At 35.0% G+C, this 13,429-nt stretch overlaps 1 protein-coding gene across 1 annotated transcript in view; it reads right to left on the reverse strand.

Annotated features, from left to right (window-relative positions):
• The window catches only part of LOC127859890 (uncharacterized), a 231,790-nt gene that overhangs the window by 89,339 nt on the left and 129,022 nt on the right, over window positions 1-13,429 (reverse strand). The window contains exons 14-15 of the mRNA XM_052397474.1: window positions 11,165-11,292; window positions 2,707-2,914 (exon numbers count right to left, since the gene is read on the reverse strand). Coding sequence (XP_052253434.1) covers window positions 2,707-2,914; window positions 11,165-11,292 — 336 coding nt within the window. The remainder of the gene's footprint in view (window positions 1-2,706; window positions 2,915-11,164; window positions 11,293-13,429) is intronic.

Here is a 13,429-nt window from a genome sequence, read left to right on the forward strand (position 1 = left end):
TTGACCCCAGTGACCTCAAACCTCATCAAAAGGTAGAGGTCAATGCAAGGTACTTACGTGGCAAATATGAAAGAGATCGTTAAAGAATTGAAGGTGCTATGAGAAACTGTAACAAATGTTCGAATCTATTATTAGCCTCGGTGACCATGACCCCAGTGACCTCAAACCTCATAAAAAGGTAGAGGTCCATGCAAGGTACCTACATGGCAAATATGAAAGAGATCGGTAAAGAATTGAAGATGCTATGAGAAACCGTAACAAAAGTGTGACGGAAAAATCTATTATTAGCCTCGGTGACCTTGACCTTGACCCAGTGACCTCAAACCTCATCAAAAGGTAGAGGTCCATGCAAGGTACCTACATGCCAAATATGAAAAAGATCGGTAAAGTATTGAAGATGCTATGAGAAACTGTAACAAAAGTTTGACGGAAAAAATCTATTATTAGCCTCGGTGACCTTGAACTTGACCCCAGTGACCTCAAATCTCATCAAAAGGTAAAGGTCTATGCAAGGTACCTACGTGGCAAATATGAAATAGATCGGTAAAGTATTGAAGGTGCTATGAGAAATGGTAACAAAAGTGTGACGGAAAAAAGTCTATTATTAGCCTCGGTGACCTTGACCTTGACCCCAGTGACCTCAAACCTCATCAAAAGGTGGAGGTCCATGCAAGGTAGCGACATGCCAAATATGAAAGACATCGGTAAAGTATTGAAGGTGCTATGAGAAACGGTAACAAAAGTGTGATGGAAGGAAGTAAGGAACTACAAATAGGCAACTATATGCTCCTCGAAATATTTCGGGGAGCATAAAAAAATCGTGTTTCTCATTTAATACATCTGTTCAATAGAAATTGATAAAGACTAATTGAGTCTTGTTAATTGAGCTATTTTCATAATACGTATTAAAGTCGTGCTTTCATATTTTTGTTTTCATTCCGTCTGTAGTTTATTTCTATCGAAGTTTTTAAGATGCGATCGTCATAAACGCAGATTTAAATCTGAGTATTTTAACCTTAGGAACGTAGTAGTTAATATTGCATGTTATTGACTGTATAATTATTTAAGAACAATAAGGCATAACAGTAGATGAAAGTAACCAACATACTATTCAACAGTATACATGTAATTAGCAGGAACAAAAAAACACGATACAACAAAACACTTGTTTCTTTATCCTTATGCTACGAATTATATTTCAATAAAAAACGCGCAGACATAATTTTGATTGGAAACAAATACATGATAGAAATCATTCGTGATTGTTTGGTGAATTATTTAAATGATAACGGTATTGCATAATCATAAAAACTTTTCAAACCGACATTTCAAAATGCGTGTGTATGTTTACAATGTGTTTTTTTTTTGTTGTAAAGACAGTTACACCGTGTCTAATTGAAGTTTCGTATAAAATTACAAGAAACAAAAATGTGATCTGTATACTTCAATTAGTTTTATGTTTTGCCAACGGTATTTCTATTCGTCCGTTTTTTTTCACTGTACGCATAGGCTGGTGTTAAAGCGGTATTTTTTATCGTTTTATGATTGTAAGAATACATTTGCCGGGAAATCGACAGCTTCACAGCACAAATAAAAGTGACATAACTAGTTTTTTCTGGTATTTGTGGCGTTACTTTGAATGTTATAGTTTTAATAAACGAGTTTGATGCGCATTATTGATTTGAAGATTTAAAGCGCTGACCAACTAAGCTATTATGACGTAGTTTCGTGCGCATACAGATGTGAATACAACTTGATTATATATCAAATTCATGCCCTATCAAGCGGCCCTTAACTAATAATTCGTCGTCGTAGCTACCCACGTTAAACACTGTAATATAATCAGAATGATTATCGTTGATATAGATGTTATAATTTGACCAGATATATGTTATACCTGATTGATGGTAACTATGGGTTAGTCTTGTTTAAACTGAAGAGTGTGGACGACGTTATTTTATATTTGTAGATACTGCAGGTTATGCTATGTTTTACCCTGTACATTTACGATGTGCCAATTGCAATCTTTTCCAACCGGAAGATCAATATTCTGTTTGAATGTACGATCCCAGTATTAAAGTTGGTAAGTTTTTCTTTGAAGGTTTATTTCGATATTCCCACATTTAAAAGGAAGGAAGTGTGTTCATCAGCGCAAAAATATGCTCACTTTGCGGTGGGCATGAAAAACAAATAAAATATAGAGGACAATCTGATGTTGCATACACAAAATCCTTTATGTTATATTGAGACATACATCAGTGTCGCTAAATACGAATGTCATGATGTATTGTCATCGACTGGGAACCAGAATGAAGGATCACATTGTAATTGCCCTTGCGAAGAGGCCAAAACAAGAGGGAATGTATAATTGTTGATGTTAAGAAAAGGGACTAACAATGAAAGTACATAACAGTCTCTAGTTAAATATCGGGGTGGGGCTATTCCGGTATTTGTAAATGACACTGCCACTGATGAATCCACTGTTTCAGGCTGTATTTTCTTAATATGTTTCGAAATAATGACCACTCATATAAAATGGAAATCTGTTTTCAAAATAGCATATAAATATTCAGCGTAACGTTTACTTGGAACCGGTGATGAATTGTTAAAAACGTGCAATAGTCATCACGTTACCTTACTAAAGATGTTCAAACATAATAATGTTACTATTTTAAACATATATACAAATATTGTATTACTTCATACCTTTCATCTTTGATCGGATCATTTCGGACGATATTCGTTTTTCTAGATTAGCTCGAAACTTAATTTCTCCACCGAATTCGTCTAGCGTAGAATCCGCCACTAAGACGAATAGGTTGCTATGTGAATCCAAATAACGTTCTGTATTCGCTTTGTCTTGTAAATCATCGATTGCCGTGGTCAGTCGGTATTCACAGGTGCGTTCAGCATCCTTCAATCACACATTGTACAATAATAGTATGCATATATATACTAATATATTTAATATAATCTATTTAGAAAACGCACATACGTTATATATTTTTGTATACAATAAATCAAAGTTACATACATTTATTTGAAGGCTTTCAATAATTGTCCCCATTATTGCAATCAGCCGTGCCGTATGATGACATGCTATATATGTGATAATGTACAAAGAGAACTTATAAAGCAGTTTAAAGTTGTATTAACATTTTCAAATTTGATGTGTGTGTGTTTTTTTCTTAATGTCTTGAAATGTTTTCATCACATGTCATCGTTTTAGTGAATATCTTACTGCGTTAATACTGTTATCGAATCAAATGTATATATGCAGCGAACTAATAACTGTTTTACAGATGTAGACAAATTTGAAACATTGAAACATTGAGTTATATCAAAACTCATTGCGACTTGAAATTTTCGAATTGTTATTATCTGTGTTAACACCAGGCAAAGCAAAATGTTCAGACAGAGCTTAGGCACATGAAATACAAATGGCTCAAACAAAAAGCCGATGAATTCCAGGACTATGCTGACTCCAAACGCTTCTATCAAACTGTCAGAACACTGTATGGTCCCCAACCTGCTGGTACATCACCGCTGCTCTCTGCGGATGGGACCAAACTTATCACAGACAAGCCTGGCATTCTTGATAGGTGGGCAGAGCACTTTGAGTCGGTTTTAAACATGCCATCTACAATCAGTGACGAAGCAATCAATCGCTTACCTCAGGCCCCGATCGACAATACACTCTCCTTCCGCTACAGAGACAGAAAAGGCTATTAGTCAAATGTCAACTGGCAAAGCTCCTAACGCAGACGCCATTCCAGCTGAGATCTACAAAGCCGCAGGCCAACTGACGATCCAGAAAAATGACAGAACATGTTCAGTCAATGTGGGAAAAGGAAACGCTACCACAGGATCTAAAGGATGCGTCAATAGTTCGGCTCTACAAGCGTTAAGGCAACATACAGTCGTGCGACAACCACCGAGAGATTTCACTCTTATCCATCGAAGGAAAGATCCGTGCACGCATACTATTGAACAGACTCCTAATCCACCTTGAAAACGGCCTCCTTCCTGAAAGTCAGCGCGGATTCCGCTCCGGTCGCGGTACAGCCGACATAAACTTTGCTGCTAAACAACTGCAAGAGAAGTGACAAGAACAGAATGTCAGCCTCTACACAACATTTGTAGACCTCACCAAAGCGTTTGATACTGTGAACAGGAAAATCATGGAGAAATTCGGCTGTTCCATGACGGTATGCAGGCCCATGTTCTCGATGATGGCAATCAATCCTCACCTTTTGAGGTTTCAAATGGTGTCAAGCAAGGATGCGTTTTAGCCCTGATACTATTCAGCATGATGTTCACTGCCATGCTGGCAGATGCCTTCTCTGAAAGTGACCCAGGCATTGACATCAGGTACCACACAGATGGGGGAGTCTTCAATTCAACATGCAGCGTTTGAAAGCCAAGACCAAGGTCCACTTCAAAAGGCTAAGAGACATTCTCTTTGCAGATGATTGTGCCCTTAATGCTTCAACGGAGACTGACATGCAACACAGCCTGAACAGATTCTCAGATGCCTGTGACAGTTGTGGTTTGACAATCAGCACTAAAAAGACTGAGGTCATGTTCCAACCAGCCCCAAATAGCCCTCACATCCAGCCAAACATTTCCATCAAGTCTCAGCGTCTCATTCCTGTGGAGAAGTTCACATATCTTGGAAGCACTCTATCAAGAAATTGATCTGGTATTTGTGGCGTTACATTGATGTATATTGATGACAAAGTCAACTCTCGCATAGCTAAAGCAAGCTTGCCTAAACAAAACTGTATGGAACCGCCGAGGTATCACAACAGCGACAAAGCTCAATGTGTACAGAGCATTTGTACATTACTTTATGCCAGCGAGACCTGGACGGTGTACCAGAGACACACCAGGAGGCTTAACCATTTTCACACAGTATGCCACCGAAAAAATACTAGGCATCAGATGGCAAGACAAGATCCCGGATACTGAGGTCCTTAGCCGTGCAAACATGTACCGTCTCGACACCATACTGCGGTTAGGCCAACTTCGCTGTGCGGGTCACGTTTGAACGATGAACGACACACGCATCCTGAAACAGCTATTCAATGGTGAACTAGTAAATGGCTCACGCTCCAGAGGTGGTCAAAAGAAGCGGTTCATAGACGCGCTGAAAGTATCCACCAAGCTGTTTGGTATCGAACCCGACTCATGTGAGAAGCTCGCCTAGAATCGTAGTGCCTTTAGGTCATGTTTAAAGATCGCAGCCAAAAAACATAAGCAGCATCGTGCCTGTATTGCCGAGCAAAATAGAGCAAAGCGGAAGGAGGGGAAAGCGTCTGATGCACCCCCATCTGGACCATACTGCCCGAAATGTGGAAGGGCGTTCCATGCCAGGATTGGATTAATCGGTCACCTTCGCACCCACAACACCAACCAAAGAAACACTAACAGTTGAATTCATGGTAATCTTCGACAACAAAGGACGAACTATCACTATCACAGGCGCGTCGAAAGCTATCGATCATTTGGGCTACGAAATTTGAACTGACTTCAGAAATATGGTTTAAGTCATTGTTATCAGTAAATGTAATAAGTTACTGAATAGCAGTGGATATGGAGTCCGTCTAACGATCGCGATGCTTTCGGGTCAATCAAGCTAAAATGAATACGATTAACAATCATGCTTAATAGTTGCTATAGTCCATTAAAGATACCAGTCCTGGCAACCACATCCCTCTTAGCGCATCGTAATGTGTAGATAATAGAGCACGTAAAAGCTATTAGTTATGTAAATGATATCGAGTCTCAGCTTTAGAAAGATGCAGCTATGTTGGGGCATTTAAGCAGCTTCATAAAAAAAATATTATTTTTATTGAACATTACTTGCATGTTTTCTATAAAAAATGACACAGTTATACAGCGGAAACACACTAACCCCTTCGATGGTCCCATAAGGAGCACATCAACGGTATTTTAGTAAAATACATTTATGAATGAAAACATTCACATTCCTCTTTTCAAGCAGATAATTTGTTATTGAATAACCATGTTACATTGATCAAATTATAAATAACAAATGTATTCAATCCCATTTTTTCGATTTACGCTTCCCGCGGGATACGCATTAACGTCCCTTCAAACGTCAAATTTAATAAATGCATAACACTTTATTGCCGTATTGATAGTGCGAAAGTAGTAAAGCGGTTTTTCATGTACATTTCTATAAGAACGAGTTCGCCATAACTGTTTATTTTTTCACCGCCCGCTTTAAATTCCCCGAGTTCGACTTTTTATTAATTTGATTGTAAATATTTAATTGAGCGATCGCAAAAACGAGAGTGCGTGACTTTCAATCTGTAGATACATAAAACTGACACAATTTTTAAAAAATAAAATATCATACTGACCGGTGGTGTGTCATTTACATGCAATCTTTCAAGCAGCGAATTTGAATATTTCTGAGATTTTACAATTCAAAATCCCATTTCAATAAAGATTTTAAGCGAACATGACATATTATAGAGATGGATCGTGAACTGTATTTAGAAGTAACATACTTATAGATAGGCACAAAATAGACCAAGGGGCTAGACGGAAGACAGAGAGAGTAACGCAAGAAAGACACGCGGGAAACGTAATTGCATAAAACCGGTGTTTGTTAAACACAAGAATGCATTTTCATACGTTACATTACCTTTTGAAGCATGGGATACATTCAGTGGCTTCGGAGTTTAATGGAACACAAGTCGATGCGCACCAAACTTTTGAATCTCATTAACGTATGTTCCAACGTTACACTATTTTGTTACTTTCAATTGATGTTCAACAATGTCTCATGTAATTTGAAATAATTAGCTGTACAAATTAGTTGGTTTGGGTTTAGTGCAGAAGACTTGCCTACATAGGTGACTGTTTGGATAACAGCTGACATCAATGAACGGGATGATAATAGCCAAACGGGAGGATATAAGGAGAGGGACCAATCGCCAATTTACTATAAATTAAGATTGATGCAATATGTGCACACTTTTTTCTGAAAATCAGTCAAAAATGAAAATAATTCTATGTGACACATCATTGTTTATCGATAAGCATTTTTTTGATATACAAAATCTGTGTTTTGACAGGTTTTTTAACCTCAGGTGGTATAATACACAGTATCATTGGACTGGATTGGGCCGCAGTTGGCTTTTATTTCACACATCTATCAAAAGCAATTAGCGACCTCTATCATAAAAATACCATGGTGTGATAAGGTGTCAAAAACAACACTGGTGCAATCGAGCAATAGAAGTGGGTGTTAATTGGGGGCAATAAAGGGATAAACGATGGTAAGGTTTAGCCAGACAAACGTTATAATCTATTTAAAATTTATTGTGAATTTAGAACGTACGTCGTGCTTTACGAATGTCGGAACAAATTGTCTCATATCATGACGGCGGGACAAATACCCCCATTGCGGGACTGTCCAGTCGAGATCGGGACATATGGTATGTTTGTTTTAATTGCTTTTTTCATGTATTAAATCAACGAATATCTAATCAGAATTTAGGTACTCAAAGATTAACCAATTAAATCGTCATGGTTCTTAATTTAAACAAAATCATTAATTTTATCGATGAGAAGTAATCACAATAAATTAGAAGTATTGAAATAAATTAGAATTACGGTACTGTGTTTTCCGGAAATATACATTATTTAAAAAGATAGATAGATTATAGATAGATTTATTTCAGTATAATGATACAACATGATAAAAGTTATCTACATACATGATAAAACAGTAAAACAATAATCATGTATGAGAAATAAAACCATGTCAATAACATCATACCAAGGATTACACAAAAAAGAGAACTTAATCTCTTACATGTATTTCCATTGTGGTCCTTGGATATTGATGGTATTGACATAGAGAGGCATGAAATGAATATCACAGATTTGAGTTATGAAAGACAATTATTTGCATAAAAAGTAGACATATTAAAATGTGGATAAATTAAAAACTAGCTATATAGATCTAAAAGGATGATTACAAATTGGGAAGATGAGTTTTAACTGACAACTTAAAATTAGATAAACTTGTAATATTCCTTAGAGAGGAAGGTAGTTTGTTTCACGAGCACAAGCGTTATATGCAAAAGATTTAGCTCCAAAACTTTTTTGGGTAAAATATAGCACCCACTTTCACTTGACCTAGTCTTGTATGAATGAGGAGTGTCGAAGGAAACAAAGTTTTCCCTCATATATTCAGGAGCCAAACCATTTTTGATTTCGAAAACATGACAAAGGGTAGTTTGTTCTACTTTGTTTTGAACAGGTTACCAATTCAAAACCTTAAAATGTTCATTACCTATATGATCTGAAGTTTATCTTTCCAAAATTTAGTAATACCATGATACCAAAAACAACATGCGTAATCGAAATGATATTGGATAAGAGCCATGACCAACAGTTTCTTAGTGTGGAATGAGAGAAAATCACGTTTTCTAAACAGGAACTTTAACCTCAAATTGACTTTTTAACAGAACAAGCCATGGAATCACAAGACAGAGACTGATCAAGTGTAGCACCAAGATATTTGACTGAAGAAGTTGACTGAATATGAGTACCATCACAACTAACATTCACAGAAGCACCTGACTTAAACCTAGGTTTAGAAGCAAAAACAATTATCTCTGTTTTACCTAAATGAAGAGATAGTTTATTGTCAATTAACCATTGACTGACAGACTGTAATTCATCTGCCAGCTCTTTTTCAATGAAAGACCTGTTTTTACCTGCAACAAGAATGGCAGAATCATCAGCATACAGAAAAAGTTTATTTTAATCACTGCCTGCATATCATTCACATAGATTAAGAACAGTAGTGGCCTCAAGATGGATCCCTGTGGAACACCGCAAGTAACCTTACCACTACAAGAGAAAAAACCAGATACGTCAACAAGTTGTTGCCTGTAAGAAAGGCATGAATAAGGTAGGTGTCTGGAAAAACCACCTCTAAAACAAAATTAAAAATAATATAATTCATCATTTTCTTTGAGATAAGTACACATTTGGTCATAAACAACTCTTTCAAACACTTTTGAAATAATACTTAAAATATACACAGGCCGGTAATAACCTACTTCAGTTTAACCATTCTTTTTAAAAAGAGGAACAAATCTAGCAGCCTTCAAATCATCCGGCACAGTACCTTGTGTAAGTGACATATTTATAATATGTGTTAAAAGAAAAGTAATAATAGTTGCACAATCCCTAACGAAACGAGATGGAATACCATCTAAGCCAGTAGATTTATTTTCACCTGGCTTATTCAAATACTTTAAAATACTATTTTCTGACAACGATGAAAAAGAATAACTACTAGGTGTAATGCCTTTTGATGAATAAAAATAAGATACAAATTGCTTGCTTAATCTGTTCAATGTTGCAGTAAGTTTTGCAGTAAGATTAGATGCAACAGTACAATAAAACATATTGAATTTTTCAGCAACCTTGAATTTATCAAAACAGATTTCATCACCTATTTTGAGACCAATGTTGCATGAAGTTGATGATTTGCCCTTTTTAGAAGGTAGACCAAGTTCCTTTAAGGATTTCCACAGAATCATTCTCATGATTTTCAAAAGATTCACTAAAATAATTCTTTTTAGCCTTAAAATACAATCATTGGCTTTGTTTTTAAGTGATTTAAAGTTATCAAATAAACAGTTTATATTTAAAAAGAATAACACAAAAGCCAATGATATTTTTTCATTTTTACTCTTTCCAGTTTTTAAAAGCTGCGCATAAGAAACGAGTTATAGTGGTATTTGTGGCAAACAGGAATAGTACGTTGCTCCGGATGGTCATAAGTTCGGACATTTTAATATAAGCTTTAAAAATTGAATATTCGAAAATATTCGAATAATGACAAACGAATATTTGAATATCATTTTCAGTATTCGTTCCCATCCCTAATTGAAATAATTAGCTGTACATGGTGGATATTAGAATGTGGATACGAACATATTAAGAAGATATTGATTTAAGAAAGTCTGTGCAAAGTTGGGTAATGGGTTTATGCTTTGCGACCGTTAAATTCAGATGATGTCGTTCCTCTCCAAAGCAACTCCTGCGTGATGAATTAATATACCATAATAGCGACACGTTGCTCGGCAAAATCCAAGAAACCTGTGGGATATGTATTTCTTTTAGTGATTTCGAAATAATGAATGTTCTAAAAGATATCAGTTTTCACTTTGAGTAAAAATCACGCAATAACTTGAAGCCACACACTTTGAAATGAAATACTTGTTAATCAATACATATAGATGCAATTTGAAAGCGTGCAAAATTGTCATTAAATCTATAGTCTAGTTAGCAAGTAATTTATTATTATTTTTTAATTTTAAAGCCGAAAGTATGATTTCTATAGGTATACGTCCATTTCGACAAACTCGATTATTTTCAAGCTTTATAGCGCAAAAAAAACAACAGCTTTCTACATTGTAACCACCAGATATATTCTAATTGGCATAGAAAAAATTTAATCTATAGCCTAGTTAGCAAGTTATTTATTATTTTTTTAAATTTTAAAACCGAAAGTAGAATTTTTATACGTATACGTCCATTTCGACAAACGCGATTTTTTTTAAGTTTTAAAGCGCAAAAAGACGGATTTCTACCTTGTAACCACTAGATATATTCTAATTGGCATAGATAAAATTAAATCTATAGCCTAGTGAGCAAGTAATTTATTTTTTTTCAAACGGTACCGCTTTTAAAACCGAAAGTAGGATTTCTAGACGTAAACGTCCATCTCAACAAACGCGATTATTTTTAAGTTTTAAAGCGCAAAAAGACGGATTTCTACATTGTAAGTTGTAACCACCAGATATATTCTAATTGGCATATATAAGATATGTTTCTTATTTATACTTAAATTTTAATTTCATTTCAAGGTGTGTTGCTATAAGGACGCATTTGTTAAGCATAACCAGTAGTATATATATGTACACTCCTTTAACAGACACAGTGCCGTAACCCAATATCAATTTATTTATCTGTATTATATTTGCTTATTTATTTGTTTTAGATTGCAACACAGAAATTAAACGAACCAATCGTACTTTATTTATAGTGGGTGAGTCATTGATAACATATGTGCTCATGCCTTCATTGATAATTTCATTCTTACTTTGTAAGCCTTTCGTATTATTAAGGTCACTTTCTCGAAATCGTCTTTAATTACAGCTTGTTGAAGCTTGTCTCTCTCGCATGCCGGCGTGTGTGTCTGAAAGTGTTTCTTCAACAGGTCAAAGCGCCCTGAAAAAAAAGCGGTGCAAGACATTTTGGTTTAAGCATTACAAAAAATATCATCAGCATCATATTCGTAACGACATTTAACTATGAACCAATGCGTAGAGATCCAAATGCGAAAAAAAAAAAGAAGTAAAGGCTATCGATGTTTTCAAACATTGAGTCTTCGTATACAACCCTGTAGTAAACCGCAAACCGGATTTGTTTAAAGATCCCTACGAGTTATACATCAAGTACCTGTTTTAGTTCTACATAACGGATATGAACACACAAACCAAATGTTTTATTTCCAGTAACAACAGCTCATCCTTATTCCTTTTCAATAGACGAGAACATACTCGTAAAACATATGGGGTTTTTAATGCAGCATTATTACTGTGTAGCTTTTTTTCCATCAAAAACATGCATGTTCATTCGAACTAATAAATACAAACGAATGGTTCTAGCAAAAGGAAAACACCGTACATTTAATTAAAACACAACCCATTATAGATAAAATACTATATTTAAAGCTTGCAGGTAAAAGTAAAGAAGACAAATTACAATTTTCGCACTTGGAAAATGTGTCACGATTTGACATGAGCGGTTTGTTTTTATTTTTGCAACTTTTGAAATGAGTTTTATTTTTTAGGAATATTCTTAATTTTCAGCCGTTATATTTTACTATATGTTTACAAAACCACCTACTTTTTGAGACCCACAAAAAGGCAGGAAAAAAACAAGCAGCGAGATCATAACAACAGATTGCAAATCGTCCATGGCGGTGGCTCAATACAAACTTGCAAAAATATCAAATTGTATCATCATATAGTTTTTTTTACCTGTATAAGGCATTTATATTATGCGTTTGTCATGCACTAATTTTGTAAAATATATAAAACCGATAATATCGAAGTTTAGTTTACGTCATTTTTATAAGACGGTTTAAAAACCGTTATATTCATCTCACATACTAAATATTTTATTCTGTTCAGATACATGATTGTATTCGATACATTTTGAATGAGGTGAAGAAATAACCAGTCATATGTAGTTACGACAGATCTCAACTCAACGCTAAATATAAATCCAGGTCATTATTCCTTTCTGTATTATGGGATGCCATTATTGTAAATTTTCAGAGCTGAATCAAATGCTGAAATCTGAGGCCGATAAAGTGTTGGCATTATAAAGAAGTTGAATGCAACAGATGCCCTTTTGGACGTATTTAGTGCAGAGTTAAATACAGATATAAAGTTTCATTAATGAAAGCATTGTTTGCTTAAATAAGCTATACCTCTTGGTACCTCTTGATCTTTCATGAGAGATTGTGCTAGCAAATATACGTAATCATCAATATTATAAAAAAAAATGTTTCCTTTTTGTTGCAGCAGGAAAATTTAAGCAATGAAACAACGCTTTATATTAACAATATATGTGATCGGAGAAAGTCCAACGTCGTATTTAATTAAATACATATGTTATCATTCGAAGAATATTTAAATGTTTCGTTTAAGAAGCTAAAAAATCTCGCGGGTTTGTCCCATATATATATGGAAAAAGATAAATATAGACACTCATAACAGGCCGTCAGTGGGATTCGCTTTTTCATCTACAGATATCGACTTTTTCAAACGTGCCCGACCGCATTTGTTTGGAAACGTTAATGATTATTTACAACTACAGATTTTTATTTAAAGTGCAATAAATGTATTAAAGACAATTTAAATGCAGTGGATGTTGCTCTGCGTGTGATTTTTCTGATGCTTACCTCATACAGTGTATAATTTACTTTGAGGTATTTTATAATACAAGAGTAAGGTTAAAGTAAATGTACAGTACTCAATCAATCTAACAATCTAAATGCATATGGTCAGTTCTACTTTTAAGATATAAAACCTCATAGTAGGTGCAAATCTACTAGAAATGGTGTTTTTTTTTTCGGATGAAACAAAGGAATAAAAAAAAAAATTGCCGCCTCCTCATCCCTTTCAAAAAAACTGAACATTATTGTTTAGCTTTATGAACGTATTTTATCTTTTTGTTGATTAATTGCACCATGATTGTAACGGTATAATGCAGCAATGTAGTGGGCTTATAGCTAATAAATGCGTAATTTTATTGTTTGATTTTTGTTATATTACTTATCCTTATTTTGATGTGA

The sequence above is a fragment of the Dreissena polymorpha genome, chromosome 15, assembly GCF_020536995.1.
Source record: "Dreissena polymorpha isolate Duluth1 chromosome 15, UMN_Dpol_1.0, whole genome shotgun sequence".
NCBI classification, from domain to species: domain Eukaryota; kingdom Metazoa; phylum Mollusca; class Bivalvia; order Myida; family Dreissenidae; genus Dreissena; species Dreissena polymorpha.